Source organism: Paroedura picta, chromosome 6 (genome assembly GCF_049243985.1).
Source record: "Paroedura picta isolate Pp20150507F chromosome 6, Ppicta_v3.0, whole genome shotgun sequence".
Lineage (NCBI taxonomy): Eukaryota > Metazoa > Chordata > Lepidosauria > Squamata > Gekkonidae > Paroedura > Paroedura picta.
The window spans coordinates 53,668,925-53,696,680 of NC_135374.1; the positions used below are offsets into that span (position 1 = coordinate 53,668,925).

General features: G+C 40.6%; 1 protein-coding gene across 4 annotated transcripts in view; it reads left to right on the plus strand.

Moving 5' to 3' along the window:
• The window catches only part of NCAM2 (neural cell adhesion molecule 2), a 305,171-nt gene extending 277,635 nt beyond the window's left edge, over positions 1-27,536 (plus strand). For 2 of the 4 annotated variants that reach the window (XM_077342439.1, XM_077342440.1), the window contains 3 exons: positions 21,037-21,241; positions 23,050-23,169; positions 26,112-27,536. In XM_077342439.1, the coding sequence (XP_077198554.1) occupies positions 21,037-21,241; positions 23,050-23,169; positions 26,112-26,223 (437 nt within the window). In that variant the 3' untranslated portion in view covers positions 26,224-27,536. The remainder of the gene's footprint in view (positions 1-21,036; positions 21,242-23,049; positions 23,170-26,111) is intronic. The other 2 variants (XM_077342441.1, XM_077342442.1) reach the window with 1 other exon arrangement.
• Positions 27,537-27,756: the final 220 nt, after the last annotated feature.

Consider the following 27,756-nt stretch of genomic DNA (forward strand, 5'->3'; position numbering starts at 1 on the left):
CCAACAAAAAGTAGAAACAGCTCTGCTTTTTTATAATATGTTGCTGCCCTTCCCTTAAAAGTTTTCCCCTGACAACTTTTACATTTATTTCTGACATTACCCCTCGGTGAAATGGCTGGCGGTGGTAGAGAGGGGGAGAACTGGTGAAATCATGACATATAAATAAAAAACATAAAACACAATAACAGATTAAGTGCTCATATTTTACTAGGTCAGCTGCCTATGTAACAGTCTCCCTGTCTTTTGACATTTGTTTGTGTTTCCAGAGAAGGCTTTGCCATCTCTACACTTTTCTTGCTGTTTCAGCATAAATAACATTATTGAAATGCATTACATATAATTAAATACATTTCCATATATGCCTCAATCCAGCAAAGTTATTCTCATGAGGAAGCAATATTCTACAGATATAATAGTTGCTGCACATCCATACCAATTTTGTTATATACAACAAGGGGCAGTTACGTGCTCACAGTATTTCATCAAAGTCAGATCACTGATGTTGTTAAATCACCCCCTTTTAAAATTGTTCTTTGCATAACATAACAGAACAAATGATTATGCACTTGAGAGAGCTGTCCTCAAGTGGGAGAGTACTTCATCCATTGTACTAGGAGCTCATTGGTAGGCTGTGGTCACCAGCATTGTCATCAGACTGACACATGCTGCTGGCAGAGCCTCTTGGGAATCGTAGTTCATGGGCTTTCCATTCAGCCATTGGTGTAAGACAGTTCAAGGGAGGAGACAGAAAACACAATAACATTTATGCCTGCCATAATAAGTGTCCCTGAAACTGGCTTACAAGAAAAAATTGTAGCAAAGCAAGCTTACAGTACTGCAAGGAAAAAACACCGATAATGCCATGATAGGTGAGTATCATGCATAATCAAAAATATTCTGATGGGCTTTCCATGGTGAAACCACTACCACATGCAGAATAAAAAAAGGAAACAACTTTTTTGCAGACTTTTTATGAGTTTTCCAGTTGTGTATAACCAACCAAGAAGTCATTGATTGCATATGAGAAAGATTATTTTTAGTCTCAAATTGTTATATTCAGTTAGAGTTGGATTATAAAAAGGGATGAACCAATATGGTCAATTCAATTTATTTTTATTTTGTATGTTGTCACTGTCATTGGTTAATTTCCCTCAATTTCATCATCACTGATTATTATTTTCTTTTACTAGGGGCAAAGCTTGTTGTATCCAGGAATACAACAGGCGCTAGGGCTTGGTGGTAAGAAGAGGAAGGGGAGGAGTTGTCCAGTCTGTAAGAGCATGGGGTTGAATGTGTGTGTTGTGGGTACTTGTTTTAAATGTCTTGAATGGCAGTACAGAAGTCTTCAATTTCTATCTCTGTTGCATCTGTTGTCAGAGTGTGTACATAGACATCTGTGATATTAATTGGCTTCGCACAAGTTCGAATTGTCATGATTCGATCATTGATTTTCAAAAAACTTTCCACTGCATGAGATAATGTTTTGCTTGTAATTAAAGGTTTTTTTTTTGAGGGGAGGAGGTTGAAATGCCCCTTAGATAACAGATGTAGCTCCTTTAAGAAATCAGTGCCTTCTGCGATATCAGGGACTATTGGGGGAGGGGTTTTGATAATATTGTCAATTTTCAGACTGTGGGTTCTTTCAATAAAAGACAGGAGGGAGGTCCTTTCCAGGCCTTTTTTGCCTCCTATTTCACCCCTTTTGTCTCTCCTGCACCAAGGGAAAATGCATCAGGCCAGGACCAATAGCAGCCATCAGACAACATGCTACCATGCTAATTTTTGTTATTCACCAAGCTGTAGCAGTGACTAATAGCTAGCTTGATGTTCCACAGATTGGCGAGGCACAGTGTCAGCCTCTGTGCAACTTATATGACTTGTCTATGCTCAGCAGTGTCCACTATAAAATGCACATGAGTGACATACTATGGGTGACATTAGTCCAGTCAATCTCTCATACCCTAATCCACTTTATACTGTTTTTTAGGATAAAATGTAGAGAATGGTGTAAGCTGCTTTGGGTCCCTATTGGACATAAATTCTTTTTTCTCCTAGAATCTCTGGGCATGTTATTATAGTACCAGGAGGGAAGGGAAAGCATGAAAGTGATGAGGAAAAAATTGTACAGATGAAACTAGGTAAAAATAGGCTACAACATTTATTGAGTATAGCAAGAGTAGTATAGGAACAGCATGGGGATATATCTAGCATTAGAGAACATCTAATATTACCCTAGCCCCCCAATCCACCTCCTCAGAGGAATATCAGAATAGCAAACCCAAGATACCACTTTGGCACAAGCTGTCATGTGGTTTTGTTGCCACCAAGTGGTGAAGTACAGCTGACAGCCTCTAGCTGGATATGTTAGGGTGTGGCTCTACCCCCCAAGATCCCTTAAAGTATTCCCCAAATAGGGGAGGGGGCACACAATCACAGTATCCCCACCCCATCCAAATGGCCAAATTACCTAAAGCTGTGATGGAAATTCAAAGAAAGAACCAACCAACCAAAATGAGTGTAAAACTAGAACAAATGTATTGCAAGGAAAGGTGAGAGGAAGAACCTGATGAATGACTGAAGTCAAAGCCACAAAAGTATACATGCATACGCACACACACACACACACTCACACACTGGCTGGCCCACACTAGAGCTGATTGGTCAGCCTGGGCTGCAGCAGGATTTGCTAAGAGGAGCTGCAGAAACAGCCTCCCTCAAGTCTCCAAAAGTGGTTCTGGGTATGTCAAGGGTCAATACTAATCTTCACATCGCTTTGCAAGAAAGCCTTACATAGAAGTATATGAAGAAAATAAAAAATTGTATATTAATACAGTGAATAAAAATGAATCACAGTGATGGAAGACTAGAGAGGGGGGGAATAAAAATTCAAGGTAAGAAATGACCAGAATTTTAACCTATTACTACTACTACTACTACTACTACTACTACTACTACTACTACTACTACTACTACTACTACTACTACCACTATGATTTATTTCCCACCACTCCCCAAAGGCTCGTGGTGGTTTACAGTGTCAGATAAAAACCCAGAAAAATCCCCATTAAAAGCCCTGACATAAAACTATAAAATACAACAATATCAAAATATCAAAACTGTACAATAAGATATGGTGGAAATATCATCCTATCCCTAGTAAATCCCAGCAATACCTCTAGTAGGCAAAAAAAGGTCCTGTTTTTACAATGTTGTAAAAGGATAGAGACATGATAGCAAAAAGACAGAAAGACAGAAAGAAAATGAATGAATGAATGGATGGATGGATGAGTAAAATAGATGTTTGAAAGATCAACCCAAGGCTTAGTGTCTGTTCTACCAGCTGTGAATTATTCCATGCTTCATAAGGCCAGTTTCCCTTTCTTTTTCTGACCTCCCTCATTTTTAACTGATTTGTCTTCATAATTATTTAACTCTTATAAACAGTGGTGATAAAAGGAAGCCCCAACTTACTGAGGCTGAAGATTGATGGGTGATGGCACAGACACCCAGAAGAAGACACCCCAGAGTCATGCGTGGGATTGCGTGTTGGGGTGGCCTGACGTATGTGTGTCAGGCAAAGGGGCAGAGAAGCAAGCCTATGAAAGATGTCTTGTGTGCCAGCTTGGTTTGTTTCGCCCAATCTGCTGTTCCAGACAGTTGTTCTTCCCACCCACCCTATTTTCAGGTTTATGGTTGAATTTTGTTATTTATTTATAAAAGTTTTGTTTTAAATTGTCACAATTTGAGGGATGGCATAGGGGAAGTACAGAGAACTACTGTATGGCCCCTCCCAACTAAATTTTGTGCATGGAATTACAGAGGTGTGCACCCCCAATGGTCCCTCAGGTGAGACACTTCCCCCTTGTGTAAGGGACCACAGTGGGTAAGGAGCACATTTTCCCAGCTGGGAGATGGACAGGAATCCTTTGTGTGCACTGGGTCAGACGTAGGTGGGCGTGGCCAGCTGACCATGGTGGCAGGTTCCCTCCTATGCAATGCGAACACTCCTGTTTGGTAAATAAAACTGTGGCCTGGTTAAGCCAACATAATTGGTGGTGTGAGCATCTTCCTTGGGGCTGGTTGATGCCCGCCTGACTATCAATTCATACTGCTAAGTGATTCATGCGGCCAGATATGTGAATATCCAATATAGATAATGGTTAATGAAAAACAGTCTGTAGTAGAAACAGCAGCAGTAACCATTTATAGAATATTTGCTGGGGTGGACACAGGCATGATAGCAAAGATCAGTAGTACAGATCACTAGTACAATGTTTAGTGTGGATGGTTACTTTAGAGAGTACCCTGGTAATTCATGAATTTGCTACTCAGTTATTGGTGGTCCTCAGCCCATTATGTGATAAAGCTAGCCTTGAGTGATGTCGTCTTTTTATTATCGGATACCAACCCCCTAATTAGTTATAATGTTTCACTATTTGCATTAGCAGCAAGGAAAATTCGAGCCAAATTTACGCCACCAGAGAGCTAGAAACCTGAATTCTTATTGTCTTTTATTATCTATGGACTACCACATGTATTGTTCTAATTCTTTTACTGTTTTTATATCAACTGATATGATATTGATTGCATTGTAATGGCCTATGGCTGGACACAATAGTCTTATACATACATGTAGACATGTAGCACATGATCTCTCTGCATATGTTATTTGTTATTTGAATCCTTTGTATTCTACTTTCCCACCAAAATAGGGTTCCATTTTAAAATGTTTGTGTGTGTGTGTGTATACAACAAAAATGTTTTCACCACTGGCAGTAAACAATAATAGAGGGAGACAAACAAATCTCCCTGAGGAAGGAGTTCCAAAGTTTTTATTTAACAACTGAGAAGGCTGCTTTCTTGGTTTTCCAGCCATCTTTCCTCAGATGGTAGAGGCACTCAAAGCATGGAGGCAATCCTTAAATTGTGCCAGCTATAGGATTTTGAAGGTCAGTGCTGGTACCTTGAATGGATCCTGGGAGCCATGCAGATGTCACAAGACTAGAGTAATTTAGTGTATATGACTCCCTCCCATCAATATTCTGGCTGCACCATTCTATACCAGGTGTCTCATCAGCCCTCAAGGGCAGCCTAATGTAGAACTCATTACAGTAATCTACCCTACATGTTACCAGGAACGTACCACCGCAGCAAGCTCTTTCCTTCCTGGGAAGGACCAGAGATGGCTCACCAGCCAGTGATGGAGAATAACACCTCAGCCATATTGTACACCATGACCAACAAGAGATTTGGGTTCAGGACCATCCCCAAGCTATGAACTTGCTCTTTTATATTATTATTATTATTATTATTATTATTATTATTATTATTATTATTATTATTATTATTATTATTAAATATTTTTTGTTCTTTGCCACTCCTGGAGCCAACTCATGGCGGGTTATAACAGTGCATTAAAAACCCCAATAAAACCCCATTAAAATTAATCATAGGACATAAAAATTACAACATAAGGAGAAACATGGTGGTATGACCAACTATCCATCCCCCCACGAACATCCGAAAAGGGGGAAGTGACGGGAGGGAGCCATACTCCCATGCTAATAGATGCCCCTAGTGTACTGCTGCCTTTCACACTGGGGAGGGGGACCAGATCTTCCTCTCACACCATGGCCTCAACCATAAACCTGGTGGAAAAGCTCTATCTTGCAGGCCCTGTGGAATTCTGAAAGCTCCCACAAGGCCTGCAGCTCTCCCGGGAGCTCATTCCACCAGGTGGGGGCCAAGACCAAAAAGGCCCTGGTAGCAGAAAGCAGCCCTGTCCAGAACAAGAGACATTCAGTTTTCTATGTCAAACTTTCCCTCACTAGTAGCACCTCCATTTCATCAGGATTTATTTTCATACATCCAAGTATCATAAAAAATGCACAACTTACTTTTGAATGTGTACATGGAAACTGAACAGGTTAAAAATGTATGGTTAAATGGCATCAAAACTTGGGTTATAATATTCAATAAGAGAAATAGGAAAATATGTGGAAAAGATTAAATTTACACTTAGTATAACTATGAAAGAAAACTTTTACGTGATGATGTACAGATATATTTAACAACAGGTGTATTTAACACCTGTGACTTTAAGTAAAATCCATAAGGGAATGGCAAATTCTTGCTGGAAGTGTAAAGTCACTTTTTTCATCTTTGGCTATTTTTTTAAAAAGGCTATTTTAAATGTAAAATTCCAGTTTAAACCAGAGGTTTTCTTACTAGGATTAATAGATGAAGAAATGGATAAGCAATATAGAACCCTGTTCCAATATATGTTAACAGCAGCAAGGATTGTCTTTGCTAAGAAATAGAACAATCCACAAATACCAATTTAAATTAAGAGAACTTGCTGAGATGGCAAAATTGCCTTACTGAAAGAAAACTCAGCAGCTCTTTTCATATGAGACAGAAGGCCCTATTGGCTTTTTACCAGCAGAGAGAAAACATGTCTTACTAACTGAAGGCTTTCAAAATTATGTTTGATCAGATTAATAAGAGAATATAAATGCATTAAAGTATTGTATTACTAGAAGAGAGGAAAAATGGAAAATAATGATGGTATAATGCTCTTGCAGAAAACTGTACTGTTTCATTATTATTTTGTTTAATTTTTTTTTGCTTCTTTTTTATTCCAGGACTTTGTTTCACTCTACTATCTTTTACTAATTAAAATCTTTAATAAAAATACATAATAAAAAGGGAGTTACTTTCATCCATTTCAAAACTGCCTGCAGGCTCTTGTCTGCAATTTCTATATGGATCTGATAGAGCTGAGTGTCATCAACATAGTGGTGGACACAGCCCAAATCTCTCTACGACTTCTCCCAGTGGCTTTATGTTGATGTTGAAAGGGATGGAAGACAAGGTAGAACCTTGTGGGACCTTGTAGGCTAGAGGTTTGTGATGTGAAGACAGTGTGATGCGGCAGTAAAAATGGTTAATACTCTTGGACTGTATCAACAGAGGCATCACATCGAAATCACATGATGCCATAGTTCCATTGTATACCGCATTGGTCAGACAGCACCTGGAGTACTGTTCTGAAGGCTTCACTTCAAAAAGGACCTGGGCAAAATTGAGAAGGTGCAGATTAGAGGGATGAGGATGATCTGGGGACCGGGGACTAAGCCCTATGAGGAAAGGCTGAGGGTCTTCGGAATGTTCATCCTGGAAAAGACAAGGCTGAGAGGAGAAATGATTGCTCTCTTCAACTAATTGAAAGGTTGTCACTTGGAGGAGGACTGGAAATGGTTTCTGTTGACAACAGAGGATAGGGCCTCTAGTAATGGGTTCAAACTACATATGGAACAGTATCAACTAAATATCGGGGGGCAGGGATCACAGAGTAGTTCAGCAGATGGTGAGCTCTTCCTCACTGACATTCTTTAAGCAGTTGTTGGACAGATCACTTATCATGAATGCATTAGGCTGATCCTGCTCTGAGCAAGAGGTTGGACTCGATAGCCTGTATGGCCCCTTCCAACTCTATAATTCTATGATCATAGGCAAAGGGGTGAATCAGCAGTTTCCTAACCCCAGACTCTGAAATTTACCTTTGAGGCAGAACCAAAATAACAACAAAACAAATCCAATTAGAAAAGGCAATCTAGAAGGTATCAAAAACATGGTATCAAAAACAACCAACATGACCAGGAGAGTTAATATGGCTGAGCTTCTGCATCCATCTCCTGGTGCAGATCATCCATCGGGTACAAACTAACTAGTGAACTAAAGTTCATCATGAATTTTGGCTCTTTATGATTTCAAAGCAACGCTTGCAAACTGAAGAGCCACCACAAACTTCCATGAATTTTAAGGAAGTTCATGCTATTTTTGGTGGTTTGTGAAGAGCAGAAATTAGGGATTTAAATGGCCGCATGGAATTTAAACTCCACTGTTCAGCTGTTTGCTTCCTGTCTGCTTCCTGCTCTGTGCAAACATAGGGGAAAATAGGGAAGAAATGGTTGATGAAGTTAAACTTGTGGGTGTGCTTGGTAGTAGTGACCATATGATTTTGAGCTTTATGATCTTGGGGAAGAGAAAAGCTGTACAGTCAGGAGAGCAAATTTTAAAATACTTAAAGTTATGATGGGTAGAATTCCGTTGTCAGAAAAACGTAAGGAGATGGAAGTCTAAGAATGTTGGGAGCTTCTCAAAAGTGAAATACTGAAGGCATAGTCTCCAACAATTCCCTTGAGAAAGAAAATTGGGTGGAACCTAAAGAAACCGGGGCAGAGTCTGCACTTACTTTGTTTATTCCATTGTCACTCCTGTTGAATTCAGATCGATTTGACCTCGGGGCTTCCTCTTCCTCCCCCCTCGCCATTGAAACAGGAAATTGTTCTGCATGTGGTTAGGGTAGTTCAGAAGGGGGGGGAGCCAAGCCTCTTTCTTTCTTTTCTTGAAGGGGGGGGAGAGGAGCCAAGCAGGGAGCCTCTTTCTTTTCTTGGGGGGGGGGGAGAATCGAAGAAGGCAGAGGAGGGAAAAAAATCCAAGACCGACAGAAGTTGAGAAAAATTAGGGGCTTCTCCTTTAAGGCAAGCTTGTCACAAGCAGTTTTGGCCAATCAGAGGTTCTCTACCGTGGAAGACAGCCATGATTCAAAACAGCCTGCTTTCTCAATCCGAATCTTGCAATATTGAGCATTAAAAGAACCCTAAGATATCACACAATAAAGATAGGGTCACTCCAAATCAATCCTTCTTGCTGCAAAAGGAAAATTTAAATCGCCCAAAATCAAAACGGAAATAGCATTCTGTGTAGACGGCAGGGACTGAATCGACCTGGGATTGGAATCGACCTGGGAATGTAATAAAAGCTCTGTGCAGTTTACACCCAGGATGGCTCTATAAACAGCTTTCAAAAGAATGGAATAATAAAAAAGACTCATTTAGGAAAGGGAAGGAGGACCTTATAACCAAGGAGGAATGTTAACCTTATAACCAAAGAGGAATGTTAACAAATAATCAATGCTTGTGGAAAGAGTGCTAGAAAAGCTAAAGCTTAATATGGGCTTAGGATAACAACAAATGCAAAAAAACAAGAAAGGGTGCTTTAGTTATATTCAAAGTACGTAAAAGAATAGGGGCATGTTAGGACCATTGCAGGGACCAGAAAGTGACAGGTGATGAAGAGAGGACTGAATTGCTCAATTCCTACTTCTCTCCTCTTGCAAGGGGATTCATGCATGACATGGCAAAATCATTTCATGTGCTGAGGGATGGGAGTTGTGGCCTAGGATCACTGCAGGGTTAGTCCATAAACAACTAGTTTTGAAACCAGATCTTCCTTGCCATATGAATTGCATCCAAGGGTTCTAACCGAACTTGTAGATGTAATTTGTGAGCATCTGTCCATTATTTTTTACAATTCTTGGAGAATAGGTGAAATGCCAGAAGATTGGAGATGGGCAAATGTTGTCCCCATCTTCAAGAAGGGCGAAAAGGAGGATCTGGATAACTACCAACCCATCAGGTTGATGTCTAAAGGTAAAGGTAAAGGTATCCCCTGTGCAAGCATCGAGTCATGTCTGACCCTTGGGGTGACGCCCTCTAGCATTTTCATGGCAGACTCAATACGGGGTGGTTTGCCAATGCCTTCCCCAGTCATTACCGTTTACCCCCCAGCAAGCTGGGTACTCATTTTACCGACCTCGAAAGGATGGAAGGCTGAGTCAACCTTGAGCCATCTGCTGGGATCGAACTCCCAGCCTCATGGGCAGAGCTTTCAGACAACATTTCTGCTGCCTTACCACTCTGCGCCACAAGAGGCTCTTAGGTTGTTGCCTGTAGCTGGCAAAATTTTATAACACATCAGCAAGCAGTCGGTCCTTGAGCAGCTAGAGCAGATGGCTGTAATTATGAAGAGTCAGCAAAGTTTTCTTAAGAACAAGTCATGTCAGTCTAACCTTATCTTGTTTTTTTTTTTTTGAGAAAGTTACTAACTTGCTAGACCAGGGGAATACTGTGGACATTGTTTACCTTGATTTGATTAAGGCTTTTGATAACATTTTTCATGATATTCTTATTGGCATTTTGGTAAAATGAGATATGGATCCTATTACTGTTAGGTGAATTGAGAACCGGTTGAGAGATCATATGCAAAGGGTGCTTATAAATGGTTTGTCATCTTGGAGAGGAGTGACAAGTGGAGTGTCTCAGGGATCTGTCCTGGGTCCTGTGTTGTTCAATATATTCATAAATGAGTTGGATGAAGGAATAGAGGAGGTGCTTATTAAATTTGCAGACGGGAGTGGTAGCAAACACACCAGAAGACAGAATCAGGATACAGGATGATCTTGACAAGCTGGAAAACTGAGCTAAAAGGATAAAAATGATTTTAATGGTGAAAAAAAATTTAAAGTTCTGCATTTAGGTAGGAAAAATAAAATACATCACTATAGGATGGGTAAGACTTGTCTTGGCAGTAGTATGTGTGAAAAGGATCTGGGTGTCTTAGTTGACCATACACTGAACATGAGTCAGCAGTGTGACTCAGTAGCTAAAAAGTCAAAAGGGATTTGGGGCTGTATTAAAAGTATAGTGTTTAGATCACGCAAGGTGATGTTACCACGTTACTTTGCTCTAGTTAGACCTCACTTGGAGTACTGTATTCAATTTGGGCACCACAACTGAAAAAGATGTAGAAAAACTGGAGCATGTCCAGAAGAGGGCTACAGAGATGGTGAGGAATTTGGAGACCAAGCTATATGAGGAAAGGTTTAGGGAGCTTGGTCTACCTGGAGAGAAGGCGACTAAGAGGTGATATAATAACCAGCTTCAAATACTTGAGGGGCTTTCATATAGAAGATGGAGCAGAGTTGTTTTATGTTGCCCCAGATGATCGGACCAGAACCAATGGGTTTAAATTAATTCAAATGAATTTCTGGCTAAACATCCAGAAGTTTCTGACAGAGTTAGTGGAACAGGCTTCCTCAGGAGGTGGTGAGTTTTCCTTCTTTGGAAGTTTTTGGAAGCAGAGGCTATGTAGTCATCTGACAGAAATGCTGATTTTATGAATTTAGTCAGATTGTGGGTGGGCAATAAGGGATGTGTCAGTGTTTGTATCTTGTGGACCTTCCTTGCATACCCAGGGAATTACTAATTGCCACTGTGGGATGGTAGATGAATTTCCTCTAGGCCAGAATGGATTCTGGAGATTTTTTGTGGTGGTGGTGGTGATGATCATTTGGGCATAAAATTGGGGGTCGTCATTGTGGATAGGCAGGTAGTTATGAGTTCTTGCATTTTACAAGGGGTTGGACTAGATGACTCCGGAGGTACCTTCCAACTCTATGATTCTATAGCCGAGGGGATTAGAAACCAGGCTCACAAATCAATACAAACCAATTTGGTTTGTGAATTGACATACAAATTTGTGATTTAGTTTGTGGTTCTACCACAACCTGAACTGCAAAATGTGGTTTAGGCCAGTCACTGCTTCACAGATTAAGTAAGTTAGGATTGTATTTATTTAAAACAATTAGAGCCAATTTTATCTCTCTCAGATTCAAAGAAAGTTTTCTGTTTTTATCTTGCATCATGATACGCTCCTATGCAGTCCCACTGGCTCTCTCTTTATTGGCTTGTTGCAGCTCCTTCTTTTCCTCATCATCTTGCCCTGTTCTTTTATTTTGTCCCTTGATAAGATCATTGATGCCTATTAGAATCCTATCAATGAAGTTTCATAACAATTTACAATGGACCTGCAAGTCCCTGTGGTTTCTGAGGGCTTATGCTGTGAATTCTAAACCACTTGGCAATAAAATTGGAATAGTTCATTCATGTTTTCTGAAAAGTCAGTCTCCACTGGGTTCAATGAGACTTACTCAAACTGTATCTTCACAGGTTTGCAAGGTAAAATCTATTGTCTTCCTTTAAAGAAATAAAGTCAGAGGATAGGATCCAATATTACTGTAAATGAATCATAAAAAGGATTGTTACTACCTTCTCCTGCCTAGTATAATTCTCTGACTGCTCCTGAAGTTTACAGGATCTTCAAGAATAGCATATAATATGAGGAGGGAGCTACACAAGAAGAAATGTTTTCTTTGGAAAATTCCCTTTTCAACCCATTTAAAAATTTTATATATAAGCTTAACTTGTGGTTTCATGTTACTTAATTATGAAAACTGACACCAACTGTGACAAAGTGTTGGCTTTTATTAATTTTAAAAAGCATAATCTAAATATGTCCTCATGAAATATGGAAAACTGAAGGGACCAAGTCATATTTATGTTGGGCTATCCAAATTAAAAATCACATATTTTACAAATAACCTCTTAATTATTTAGGTAGCTAGACAGAGTTATTAAATCAGATAAGCTGTATAGTTAGATGCAAATGTATGTACAAATCTAGATGCAATGGCACCATCATTGTATCCATATCTGTCCCTCTTAATAAAACAGTAAGAAGGGGTGGGGTGGGCTGAGTCCAGGATCAAAACTCCTGGATTGGCCCCTCTGCCCCAGACTGTCAAGCAGAGGGGCCAATCAGAAGGCATGAAGTGCCTTCCAATTGGGCCCTCACCAGGACAGACCAGAGTTCCAGGGCAATCAGAGACATTGCTGCCAGTCTGCTCCTGACCACCGCAGGGAGAGGAGGTCAGCAGGGCTGCCAAGGGGGATAAGAACAGAGGCTTGGACAGGCTGCACCAGCCCTTTTCACCCCAAGGCTGTCCTAACAGACATGTCCAACTGTAAATTGCCTCAGAACCCTGACAGAGCTGGCAGGAGGCTCATGAGTGAACTCCCTTCCCATCCCTTCAGGCCTGCTGTGAAGGAGCCTCTGACTGGCCCTGACTGAGAAGAGGGAGGTGTTTCCAAGAGCAACACAGGGGAGTCTGAGGGCATTCCTTTTGAGGGTGAGGAACTTTCCCCTTCTGCCAAACATTTGGCTGACAGGGAGGCCACAGAAAAGCCCCTTTTCACTTAAATATTGCTCTGGCCAGGGGTTAGACACAGCCAAGCCATGTGACTTTCTTCTTTGCAACTCTCTGCAGATTTGTGGCATACTGCAGTGGTCCCCAACCCGCGAGCCGTGGCCTGGTGCCGGGCCGAGAAGGCCTCGGCGCCGGGCCGCAGCTCCTTCTTCCCTCCCCGCCAAAGTGGCCAATTAGCTAGCGGCCCGGCAAGCTTCTCGCTTCGGGAGGGGAGGGAAGAGAAGCTTGCCGAGCTGCAAGCTAATCGGCCACTTTAGCTTTAGTGGCCGATTTGCTTGCAGCCCGGAGGGGCCGGGAGGGGGAGCCACGGCCGCCGGCATGGCGGCGGCGCAAACGCATGTGCACAGACGGCCGCGCACGCGCGTTTGTGCCCCTGCTGGGCGCAAACGCGCATTCGCGGCAGTCCACGCATGCGCATTTGTGCTGGGGCTGCCACGCGTGCGCGGGCCCCTGGGCCGCCCTCTCCCCCCACTACGGCGCAGCGGTCCGCAGCAAGCGAAAGCTTGCGGACCGCTGGCCTACTGCACAGCGTTATTCTGCAGACGAAACTGGATGCTGTTGCAGAGTTTCTTTTTTATCCTGTTTCATCTGCACAACAACCCTGTGCAGTACGCCTCAAGTCTTTAAATTAAACAACAACCTGTGTGGGAGGCCTTAAATGTTTCTGCTCTACCACAGACCTGTCAATAGTAGCCCTTTCTGCCCGGGGAGCTGATCTTTATACTCTGCAGGTGAGCTGTAATTCCAGGAGCTCTCCAGGCCCTACCTGGCGGTTGGCTAACTCTGGGTTGGAAATATTCCTGGAGGTTTGGAGGTGGGACTTCAAAATCATACAATGCCTCAGAGTCCAGCTTTCAAAGGAACCATTTTTGCCTGCAGTTGGGAGGGAGTGGTGCAGGTGTGTCCCTCCTGGGCTATGGGATATGGGCAGCCCTTACCAGCAACTGTTTGTATTCTGGGGCACAGACAGGCAGACCAGCATCAGTCCTGTGAATCTGGAAAGTGCAGGAAGATCTAAATAAATATTTACAGCCTGAAAGTAAATGGCTGGAGACACATGGGAACTGACGACTTTTTCCAACCTTGGCCTGGCAAATAAAAAAAAAACAGTATAAAAAACCTTACTAAGGTCAAGACTGCTGTGCGCAGTCTTAGGGTTGCCAGCTTCAATGTGAGGCTCTCTACCACACCTCCCTCATGGGGAGTCTATGGGGAGAGGAAGGGAAGATGATTGGAAAATGCTTTGAGACATCTGAAACCTGCTGGGTCACTGCGGCCCATTCCCAGTTCTCTCCGACTTCCCACAGCCCCACATCTCTCACAGGTTGACTATTGTGGGGAGATGAAGGGAAAAGATGTTTGTAAACATCTTTGAGACTCCTTTGGGTAGTAAACAACAGGGTACAAAAATCCATTCTTCTTCTAAGGAGCAATCATGAAAGAAGCATGTGGGCAAATAACATTTTATCAACAGAAGAGTCTCCAGTCTGATTTTCCCTTCACATATCTGAAAGCATGGCTCTGGAAATTTCATCTGTAACCACTATGCCACAATTCCCAAAGGTCAGTCCTCTCCTACACTCAACGAGCATTCCAAACCACAGGTTCTTGACACCCATCTCTCCACACCCATGCCCTCAGTTGCCACCACACCACCACAACCTCCCACACAACACACACATTCAACCCCATGTCCTTATATACTGGACAACTCCTCCCCTTCCTCTTCCTACTGCTAAGCTCTAGCACCCCGTTGTATTCTTGGATACAACGGGCTTTGCCCCTAGTTATATATAATTTGATAACAAATAAAATACCAATTTCATTTAAATTCTCCAGATTATTTGTTTGTTTGTTTGTTTGTTTGTTTGTTTGTTTATTGGATTTATAGCCCATCATTCTGAAAATCAGCTTGCGGCAGGTTACAGCAAAAGAAAATCCTTACTATAAAATCCCATTTAAACCCCATTAAAATTTAATTTCTACAACAAGTTAGCAAAATCTAACTGATGGCAAATAAATAAATAAAAAATAAATAAAAAATAAAAATAAATAAATAAATAAATAAAATAAATAAATAAATAACATGGCCCTCCTTAAAACAAGAAGGCCACTATGAGGGCAGCATGGGAGTGAAATAGATGTTTGGTACCAAAGATATCAGGTGCCAATGCTGAGGAGGGCCCATACTACCTGCTCTAACACTGGCCCTGACCTGGTGGAAGAGCTCCATTTTTCAGGCTCTATAGAGAGCGGTGAGCTCTCTGAGGGCCTGCAGCTACTCTGGGAGCTCATTTCAGATGTCAATATCCATTGGGGACCTGGGGACTTGCTGGAATTGCAGGTAATTTCCAGGCAACAGAGAGCATTCTCCCTGGAGAAAAGGACTACTTGGGAGAGTGGGATTATGTGGCTTTGGATCCCACGGAGGTGCAGAGATGCCAGGCTCCAGGTGGGAAACAAAGAGAAATGCTGTGAGGCAGTAATTGTTAGTAACAATAAACATCAAATCATTTATAAACTTGTCAAGTTCCTTCAATGAAAATGTTTAATTGATAGCAAAATTAGCTGGAAGAACTGAAAACCTTTCTGTCTGTATGTTCTGCAGTTCAGTTCAATATGAAAGCAAATCAAAAACAGTTTTATGTTACAATCAAATTTAAAAACATTGGTTGGCAAAGAACTTACAGAGGGTTTCTCAATTACTGCCTTTGTCAGAGATCTCAACTTGTTTTATCTTTGAGAAACCCCGTAAACATTATCCAGGATTCAAGAAACCCCAGAAGTGGGATCTCCAGATCCCAGCTGGAGGGTAGCATTCCTGCCACTGTTCAGTGATGCCATACTCCAAGTGGGACCTGGAGAACCGACAGAATGAAAGCTCCTCTCCAGACTGCAGAGATTAATTCCTCTGGAAGAAAGGTCAGCTTGGGAAGGGAGTCTCTGTGGCACTGTGCCAATGCTCAGGAATGCCAGCCTCCAGGTGGGACCTGGAGAAACCCCAGATTCAAAGCTTTTCTTCAGGATGCAGAGATCAGTTCCAATGGAGGAAAGAACTGTTTGGGAGAGGAGGTCTCTGTTGTACTGTGCCCCAGTGAGGATCAAAGTTGCAGCCTTTAGGTGGGACATGGGGATCCCTTGGAATGGTAACTCCTGTCCATACTGCAAAGATCACTTCCCCTGGAGAAAAGAGCTGCTTGGCACATGGATGGAGGGCTGTGTAACACTCTCTTCTACCCACACACAGAGAGACAAACACAAACAGAGAGAACACAGAAGAAAAAAGCATTCATTGCTTCTCAAATTCCAAAAGGTATTTACCACACATTCAACTCTCCATATAGGAAATGCCTTGGCATCTCCTTCCTTGGATTGCTCTGAGAAGCCATTGGCTAGAAGGTCCAAATTTAAAGGGAAAAAACCAAAACAAAACTCTGCCACATCATGAGAACATCAGGGTTAAAGAAGTTCAATGTAAATAAAATTCTGCTCACATATGCAGTGGAGGTGAAATATTGATTTCAGCTATTGGAGGCAACAGAGAAGATGCCTGATGAATTGTGGCAGGAAATTCAATCAATTGTTGTTGAAAAAGCAATTAAACATATACTGCACAAGAAGCAAGAAAAAATATCACAATGGTTCTCAGATGAAACTAGAAGAATAGCTGAATGCAGAAGAACAGCAAAAGCTGCAAGCAAAAGAGAGGAAGTAAGAAAATTAAATGTGGATTTTCAAAGGGCAGACAGTGATGCTTACTGGAATTAGAAACACAAGCAGAAGGTTAGAAAAAAGGACATACGAATAATGCTTCCAAATTCTGAATACCATTTGCTACTTACAAAAGCATTATTAAAGATAAACAAGGGAAGGAACTGGCTGACCAACAGAGCATCAAAAACAGGTGGCAGGAATACACAGACTAAATGTATGCATGCATAACGGACGTTTGCTCTCTTCAAAATGAAAAAGAAATAGAACTTGAACTAGCCATTATTGAGGATGAAGTTGTCAAACAACAAGGCCCTAGTCATTGATATGGAATTGCTGAGATGTGTACAAATCAAAATCATTACAATTTTATGCCAGAAGATCTGGGAAACTAATATCTTGCCAGATCAGTGGAAACAATCTGTGTTCATCCCATTACCAAAAAAGGGTGACTCAAAAAACTGTTCCAATCTCAGTACAATAGCCCTCATTTCTCATGCTAGTAAGATCCTGTGGAATCATGCTAACTACAATAGGGCCCTGACGTACTACGAGAGCTCATTACACCAGGCCGACAACATGGTGGTGAGATACAATCAAAAAGGACACCAGCTAGAATGTTACACAACTAAAAGAAGCAGTATAAGATCAGAAATTGTGGCAGCAGTTGAGCCATAGGATCGGCATGAGTTGGACTTGATTGGCTAGCATCATCATGTATGTATGTATGTATGTATGTATGTATGTATGTATGTATGTATGTATGTATAAAGAGAAAAAATGAGGCATTTCAAAAATGATGGAAAGGGTCAGCTGGGGGTTAAAAGGGAAGGAATAAGAAAACCAGGAACTAAAAGGAAGAGAAGGAGCTTCTGGGGGAGAAAGAATTAAGAAAAAGGATTGGGTGGAATTTCCCCCAGTCTGCAAATCTTGTGGGTCCCTTGTGCACACAGAGAGAAAAGGAACAGTGATGAAGAAGAGTTTGAGGAAGAAAGACAAAGAAGAGTCACAGACCGTTTATGCACTGGGAACTTCACTGCCCCAGATCCCATGCAGGAGCACAGATCGGGGGCAGATGAGGTGCACTGAGTCAAATGCTCCCCCATGTGGGTACAGGAAGAGGTGGGTCAACCTACCATGACTAAAACTCCAGCCTGCAGCCCAGCATGAAACCTCCAGTGCATAAACGGTCTCAGAGAAGGATGCAGGGTATGGTAGAAATAAAAAGAGCAAGAACAACAGATCAGGTGTGTGGAGAGAGAGAGAGAACAAGAGTAACTGGAAAGGGATTAAGGTAAGGAAGGAAGTAAAGGCAGTGGAAATGAGATGCTCCCTTCTTACAGGCACCTTATGGGCCCTTCATATGTATGTTTGGATGAATGAATTGAATTGATTTTAATATTCAAAGGTAAGAAGAACAAGAATCAAATGAACCTCTTCAGACAGCAGATATTTGTTTGTTTATTAGCTTTTTAGACCGCCCTTTTGGAAAGCTGGCTCAGGATGGTGTAAACAATTATATAAAATGCAAAATTAAAATAGATAAGATTTAAATTGTAAATTAATTAAAATAAATAACTGGTCTGGGAGTGAATCAATGTGAAAGATGATGGACAGATGGATGTGGGGGACTATAAATAGATAGGCAGATAGATGGTAATTTTGACCATAATCAAAAGCTTGGCAGAAGAGCTTTGTTTTATATAGTACTGTGGAATCATGCTAACTCCAACAGGGCCCTGATGTACTACGGGAGCTCATTCCACCAGGGAGGGGCCAGGACATTTTCCATCCTGGCCCTGGTTGAGGCCAGATGTACCTCCTTGAGGCCAGGGACCACCAACTCATTGGTATTCAAACAACTGAGCATTCTTGAGGGGGCAGTTTCTCAGATATGCAGGACCTAGACTTGCCCTGTGGACAAGTATCAATAAACTTAATCTGGAATTCAACTGGGAACCAGTGCAGCTGTTGGAGCATAGGTTGAATATGTGCTCTCTGGGTGTGTCTTTGAAGACTCTGGCTGCTGCATTCTGGACCAGTTGTAGTTTTCAAGGAAGGATAAGGGCAGACTCACGTAGAGTGAAATCCAGAAATCCAGTCTAAAGATGTTACATGGATGACTGTGGCTAGGTGTTCTGGGGTCAAGTAGGGCACTAGTGGATTGGCTTGGCATAGAGGGAAAATCATAATCCATTCTACTCTTGAAACTTTTTATATACTATAAAATAAACTGGGTGTAACAGATTTTAAAACCTCTGTTTCACATGTCTTACCTCTATCAGTGCAGACATTAGAATAAAGAGAGAAAGAATTTTGTACACTGCATTTTACTACCCAAAGGAGTCTCAAAGCATCTTCCAGTTGTGTACTCTTCCTCTCACCACATCAGACAACCTGTGAGGTATAAGAGAGATCTGAGAGAACTGTCACTGGCTCAAGGTCACCCAGTTGGCTACATGTGGAACAGTGGGGAATCAAACCCAGTTCTATAGATTAGAGGACACCACTGTTAGCTACTAGGCCAAACTGGCTCTCATTCACAGCGGAGTCCAGCAGAAGCTGTCAAGTCATATTTTTAGAGATGGACCTGCAGATCCCCTGTTCTCAGGATTTCATTCATGATTTTTTTTCTGTAGTTCCAGTTCGGCACAGAAACAAACTGGTAACTATTTTGTGACTAATACACTGCTGAGTTGCATGTTCATCCACTTGTCTCTGTTATGACCTTTTGTACCACATTCTAGTTGTAATTTTACAAATTTCTTCAAAGGCAACCAAACATAGAACAATTTATAGAAATTTAGCCTGGGTATTACAGAGGTATCCTTGAGTGCAATAATAGAAATTGAAGTGGGGGACTTACCCCGGCTCCGCGTTGCTGTCACAGAGGGTGGGGCAGCTGCAGGGAGACGTGCCGCGGCTCAGAGCCGATCCACATGCTTCCCCGGGTGCCGCTCAGCGAGCCTCTTGATTAGGCTCGCTTGAGTGCGTCGCGCTCGGGGAGGCGGGGGAGGAGGGCGTGTCCACGCCTTCTTAAGGGGCAGAGCAGGCACGCTCTGCCTCTTTCCTCCCTGGCGGCGCAGCGGGAAGCTTCCCTCCCTCCCTCCCTAGTTTTGCTGGGTTAAGCTGTTCAAGTTTTATTGTTATCGTCACAGCTGGCGGTTGGCATGGGAGGATTCCTTTTGGGGGAGACAGGTCTGTGTACCAGTTCTCTCTCGTCATTGGGGTCTCCATAATAGATGGCGCGTATGTGAGCGGGTGTGCCAACCCGGCTGGGATGGCATGTTCACATTGCTGGATGGTTTGGGGACTCAGACAGAGGCTTATGCCCGATGGGCCCCTCTAAAACCATCTTCCCACAGTCTTCCCAGTTGGCAAGGGGTACCTCTGCTTCGGGCTGATGCCATGGCAGGGACTCCAGGGCGCCATCTGGGATCGTTCACAAAGCACGGTCTGCTGACCCTGTGTTTTGTGGTTTCCTCCTCATGCCAGGCCAACACTCCTGCTGGAGTTGTGTTAATAAAAGCTGTGGCCTTTTATTATTCCAAAGAAATTTGTGTCGCGTCTTCCTTGCTGCCTACACTGCAATCCTGCCAGGCAATATATAGATTAGATTAAAAGGATCTGTATACTATAACTTTTAAAAGTTATATATTCTCCTGACAAACAGGGCCCAGCTTTATTTTTTCATCTACGCTAGCTAATTCTATGACTGTATATAGAAAATTAGTTATATAGATGTGTAACCTGCACTAAAGTTTCTCTTCATAGCTAATTTTATTGTATTTTTACTTCAAACCAAAATTTATTAATTGGAAGTGAAGAAAAAGCCATTTAATTGCAGCACAGTTAACTTTTAAAAGTACTAATACTGTACTGTGACAATCAAACAAATATTTCTGAAAATAATATAACTTTTAAGCTATAATGTTAGCAGTAACTGAAATAATTTTCTAACAGTCATTGTCATGGGACTAGAATCTTTCTTATTTGTAGCATATCCATTGATTCTTGAAGCCACTGTTAAGAATGTGTATTCTGAAAGATAGATTAAAATGGGTAGGCATGTTTTTCGGTCTTAAAGGTGCTACAAGACTATACATTTGTTACTCTGAAAGAACAATTCTTCACTAGAAATGTCTTTGTTATGTTATACAGATCTTTTCATTAGCTTCACAGATATTTGTCATTAGCCACATATTTTTTTAAACATATTTTATGTATTCTATGTTATGCATTTTGCCTATATTGTCAAAATTGCCTTGAAATTCATAAGGTAGAAAGCAGCTAGTAAAATATTTAAACTTGTTGACTGTCAGTTACAATCAGTTAAATATACATCCCCAATGTCTATTTTGTTTGTTTTCAAGACACACTTTTTAATGGCCTTGGACTTGGTGCAGTCATTGGCCTGGGTGTAGCTGCTCTTCTACTAATCCTGGTTGTGACTGATGTCAGCTGCTTCTTCATACGGCAATGTGGATTACTAATGTGCATTACCAGGAGGATCTGTGGGAAGAAAAGTGGCTCCAGTGGAAAGAGTAAAGAGCTAGAAGAAGGGAAGGCTGCATATTTGTGAGTATGAGTCAGAATACATAAAGGAGGGGGATATTAAAAACAAAACAAAAAAGGCTGGGCAAGCATTAAACTGGAAATACTTCAAATATCATCTTTAACTAGAAGAATGCAGGGTGCCAAATATAATGTCAATATTGCTATTGAAAGAAAATTTAAACTTTTATTCAAAATATTTGTACTGCATGTTCTGATTCAACTGTTTGAGATTATTTTTAAGCATTTATTTTTTAAAGTATTTATGCAAGAGCTTGACAAATCCATATAAATCCCTGAGGACTTTGTTACTCTTTATGCTCATCCCCAAATATATCTATTTTGATTTGAAGTAAATGGATGAAGTCGGTGGAAGGTAGATATGAAGTGCAGTTTTCTCACTTCCCTCTCCCACTGCAGCCCCAAATGCTCTCCACATCACCAGAAACAGCAGGAGACAAAAAAGTCATGCTCTGTGGACAGAAGTACTTTCACCCACAGAAACACCTCTACGGAATCCAATTTTGTATCTTAATCTCTTTTATTCTTGTCAAGACTTCTAAGAGCCACCACAAACTCACAAATAAGGCTCCATCTTTTCCTCTCCAATCCAACCAAAACAAAATGAAAATAAAGGTCATGACTTTTCCACTCCATGGTCTTCTAGGTGGTCAGGGCTTTCTCATCTTCATGTTGCTGGTCCTGGTTTCATTGGTTTTCTGTTGAATTTTGAGGAATTTTGGAGAACTGATGATCCAATGAATACAGAGAAGAGAGAGAGAGAGAGTCCACATTTCTCTGGTGTCAGAAGAGATCAAGAAAAAAAAATGCTAAGTAATATTTCTGTGACCCCTAAATCTGGAATCTCAGATAAAGTATACCCAGGTGTTGCAACATAAAAGACACTAATAAAAATAATTCAGAGGCCAGCACTTCATGTCAGTATTTCTCAAGTTAAAAAAAAATCATTGAGAAACCCCTGAAACATTCTTCAGGCTTCAAGAAACCCCAGAAGATATGCAGAATATGGTTGGGAAGTATAGCTATGTACACACCCACCCTGTGCCCCTCCCCTTCTCAACCCCTTCAGGCCCATCTTTGGCCATTTTGGAAAGGGTGGGTGAGTCAGCATGACCATATATAATCATACTACCTGATAACTGTTTAACAAACAAAACAAATATGAAAATTAATTAACTCAGACCCATTTGTGAAATCCTTCCAGGGCTGTCAAGAAATCCCAGGGTTTCCTAAAACCCTGGTTGAGAAAAAAAATCAAACATTCTTGTCCCCCCCCCACCCATTTTCAGAGCGCTGCACTAGTATTTTTTCTTAAAGAAGTTCCAGTTCGTTTGATAATTTGCAAGTTACAGTGCAACTGCTCTCCTCTACAATACAGAAACAAAACAGTATTGCAAAATGGGTTTGCTTACCACAAGTTTATATAATGTTAATTATGAATTCATATAATTTCCATGCTGAATGGATCAGATCTGAAGGTTGTTAGCCTTACTGTCTGTAAAAATACATTTCTGTTTGGAGTTCTCAGTTCATTACTTTGAAGCTTATATTGAAATTTAGTTTGAAATGTTAGTTGTGTGCTAAGATGAACGGTAACTCAACAACAATCATTCCAGCCTGTCTAATTCCAGTGCACTCTCAGGAAGGTTGAAAATGAAGATGAAAATTCTGTTGAAAAAGTATTTAATCACTATTAATTATAATTTACTTTTTTCTTTAGTTATTTTAAAAACAGAATCCTAGCAATTAATATAATGTAATTTATTTTGATAATAGTAACTGAGGCTAGAAAACGTTGAATTCTTTTTTAGGAAAGATGGATCAAAAGAACCAATAGTTGAGATGAGAACGGAGGATGAAAGAATTACCAATCATGAAGATGGAAGCCCTGTAAATGAACCTAATGAAACAACACCATTAACAGAACCAGAGTATGTACTCTGATGTTTCTCATAAATCTGTAGTTACTATTGCCTAACAGGAGGGCAGTTACAGACTGGCAAGGATGATGCACACACACAAAATCTTGCTTGGCATTGAATTGGCCACAGCTTTATTTACCCCAGCCAGGGTGTTTGCATAGCTCGGGGAGAAAATGGTGCCACCTCACGATCAGTGGACTGTGAGAAAGCTATACCCTACTGGCATGATGGGACATGCCGAGCCCATAGGCACTGGGATCAGAATAGGGGGAAGGCGACCGTATATATTGGAAGACCCAATGGGCATGAGCCTCAATTTGGTTCCCCTCAGTTGCCCAGTGATATGAGCTTGCCCCCCCCAGCCAGTGAGCCACCGGTGGCTCAGCATTAATTTAGCCTCTTACGGAGCCCCCCCCCCCCACTGAAGCATCTGGTTCACAGTAACCAAATGCTCAAAAGGATTCTACCTGGGCCAAAACCACCACTGAACTGGAATATGTACTCTGATGTTTCTGACGAATCTGAAGTTACTATTACTTCTAATTAGCATATTTTCTTTGCGATGAAAAAATAACAACAGTGAAATGGTGTTATACATTACATAATACATTAATCAATGTGATAGCCATAGCCAAGAACCAAAGAGCTGTTTTACATACCCCCAAACTACTGGAATTCCTGGTTAAAATCTTTATTCTTGTACTTTGAGCTGCAGACTCCAATGGTTTATTGCTGAATGCTTATGGATTTTCCATATAGCATGTTTGAGAAAACCAAGTCAAAATGTCCTTTGGGCATGCAAACCAGCAGTCATATTTCACAGTATGAAGGCTCTTATATTAATTTTGAGAAGCATATCAGACATCCTGTGTGATACCACTCGAAGTACAGTTTCAACAGTTAGGGGTTTTTTTGTAAAACATTTTCATATCTACAGAAGAATTCCTGCTATTTATGTTCAAGAGTGCCTCATAGCCTGAACTTGCTGGCTGGAACAGACTGTATCAGACTTAATAATAATAATGACTTCATTATTGGTTGGCTCTTGGCTTCACAAAAATTCTTGGTTGACTCTTGGCTTCTTGGTTGGCTCTTGGCTTCACAGAAATTCACCACCAGTTACAGAAGATTTTATCTATTCATGTTTTCATCAACAGCATTTAAAATTATTGCACTGAATTACAAATGACAGGAACATTGCAAAAGATATTTATTTTTCTTGAAAAATTATTATTAAGGAAATGGACAGTGTGTTCTACAATAATTAAGTCACTCTAAAGAATTGAGAGCCTCTGGTTTTAAGGAAGAGGTATTAATTGCCGCAAAAATTGTTGCGGGGAAAGGTTTCCACAGAAATCTAAGTACATTTAATTGTACTTAAGATCCATTTCCATATGGATCTTAGTGATACAGAACAATAGATTAATTTATGTTTTCCTAATAGGAAGTCAGCTTGGAAAAATAAAGGTATTTTATAACGAATTTTATTTTTTAAACTACCATACATTTTATATGGAATGGTTTTGTATGTTTTTATAATCTGGAACAATGTGACAAAGTTTTGGATCCTACCCTGATACTTTTGGTGTCAAGGGAGGGATGATGAAGGAATAAGCACACATGCAACCATTAGCATGGTTACAGAAAGGCCACAGGTTATTTATTAAGTAGACAGCATTATTAAGTAGCACAGCATGGAGACATATCTGCAGCATCAGGCAACCTGCCTGTCACCTGATGAACCCCTTCTCTAGCCAACCTGCCTGCCGGTGAATAACTGTAGAATGAAAAGTTATTGGGACAGATGTAGGCCTCTCCATGGACCCATCATCGCCCGGAGGGATAAGTCAGCTAGTTGCTTCCACTTGGGCATGCAGCTATGTGGCTCCATATCCTCAAGGCCTGTTATGGGAGCCCAAAATTAGGGGAGGCAGTTATTCAGGCATAACTACCTCCCCACAAAAACAGTACATCTCAATGTTCACACTGTCCATCACTAACAGTAGGCAGCATAATAAACTCTTAACTTACCCCAAACTGTGTCCAATGGGGGTGCTAATCAGAATGACCGACAAAGAGGCCAAGGGGGTAGCTCATGGTTCTTAAATAGCCAGATGATGTATAACAACATCCACTGATGATGTTGCACCCGGTGAGGCAGGCTGGAAGGATATCAGCTGGCTCCTATCCCACTTCTGCATTAGAGTGTCATGAAATCAGGACCCACCTCTTCTCCACCCACCGTTCTCTTAGTCTTCAAGCCCCATCAAGAGTTGAATCTCAGCCATGCTTCTCTCTGACCACTCCAGAAGCTTTCTTCTTGTACAATACTCACTTCATCAATCCTATGGTTCCCACTTCATCTTCCACTAGCACATCTGCAAGGCTGCTAATGTGGGGGCTGGGGGAGCGAAATTCAGGGGACCCAAGCGGGAGGGCCAAGTGTCAAGATGCATCCAGCTGAATGTCTTTCAATTTATTTTTAAATGCCGTTCCAGCTGCCACCACAAGAAGCCCAATGGAAGCATATGCATAATAAAAGGCTAGACTTGCTTTTCTCCAAAACTGAAGCAATCTTGCCTAACAGATCATGCTAAGCACATCAACTAGCACTGGAGCAAGACCATGCTGATGGCTTCTAGAATAACTGCCAGCCTGCTAACATGTGTGTCATTTGTAACTAGTGATGCATAGAAACTACTTGATAGGAATCTACAATATTGAAGAACTATATTGCAGACAATATTTACAGTCTCAGCAGGCATAATAGCTGTTTGGAGTCAGGGGAGAATAACTGCAAAGAACAGTGTCTTCCTAAAATGTCACAAATGTGTAATAATTATTTATAGCTCAAAAATCATCTAATCTATTTGAAATGTATGGGTTTTAATAAATAATATTTATTAAATAATAAATAAATAATATTTTGACTCTTTCCATTTTTTTCACAGGAAACTACCATTAAAGGAAGAAAATGGAAAAGAAGTTTTAAGTTCAGATACTATAGAAATAAAAGTTTCTAGTGACATCATCCAGTCAAAAGAAGATGATAGCAAAGCATAATACAACAAACTACAGCTGTCTAAAGGGGAAAAGAATGGATTTAATGAAATCTGTGACCAAAACTTTACAGCTGACTTTTGTTTCTTGGGCAACTTAAAATGGAAGAATGCAAAGAAGTAGATCATGCTACTCCTGCCAACTGTCCATTTATTTTTGTTTCTGTAGTTTTAGTCTATAGTCCTGGCTGACATCAATCCCATGGACTCAGTTTGGCAAACTGGTCAATATAAATAGTGTAATTTATTTTACTGATGAAGAGATCTGTTTATAAAACATCAAGATCCCCCCTTAGCCACAGACTTTACATGAGACAGCTGCACCTCTTATAAAGGAAGTTAAACCCATGAAAGAAAGTGCCATACACATTTATATTTGTTTGTATTTGCAATTTTGAAAGATTTTGGTTGCCTTTAAAAGAAAAAAATATATAAATATATATAAATATATATATTATATATAATATATCAGTCTCCATTAGAAATTAGAATATGTGGCTTGCAAAGGCTAACTAATTACCCTGATTGCAGTTGAGGCAGGAATAAACTGCAGTTAACACAAGAATAGACTGACCTTCTGCATGGTGACAGCCCTGCACTTTCACACTGGTTTTCAAATATAATGAAGAGTTCATAGGTTTGATGTACAGATTTTAACAAAGTGGTGAACTATTTTGATGAAGATGTGGATCACAACTTAATTATCAAAATCCACGAAATTTTAGTGCTTTCAGATATTTTGTATTTATGTTTGGAAGATTGTGTGTAAGCTACAAATGTCAAAACATTTTTGTGTGAAAATGAAATCTGAAATATGACCTCAAAATTTAACTTCAAAGGAAGTCTTGCAACAATAAATGCAGGCTCAAATGAGTTGTCTCAGTATATTCATGAAACACAATATTGTACTTCTCTTACTTTCATCTCATCTGATCAATATAAAAGAGAATCTCAAGTCTTTATTCAAATGCCAGAATTCAGAAGGCTACCAATAGAACAGCCAATGCCTTTGCTCACATTTTCCTTTGAAAAGCTGTTCCATCTTATCACAAACTGTTTTGGAAATTATCTTGCTTTACAAATGAATTTGCCATGTAACAGGGGTGGGAATATTTTTTTCAATGTCCAAAACTTCTTCAGATATGTGGAACTAGTCAGATAAGTGTTTGGATCCATGCTCAAATATTTACTGTATAATATATATGTGAATCATTTGATTGAATTTCTACAATCACTTCTGTTTTTAGTAAGTAAAATAATAATAATTTATACCGGAAACAGCCATCAACAAAATTAAACATTAACATTCTCTGCTTATGTCTGGAACTATCTTTTATTTTTGTAAAGTTAAAATTTTCCATGTTTGTAGCTCCATCACTAATTTCAAATTCTTATTAAAGTAAATAATAACAAACCAAGTCTAACAAGTATTTACCACTTCTTGTGAAAAGAAGTTCAAATTTGGCTTGCCAGAAAGACTAGTTCCAGTTGAATTCATTTTTTGGTATAGGAATGAGTAATATAGTATATAAATCCC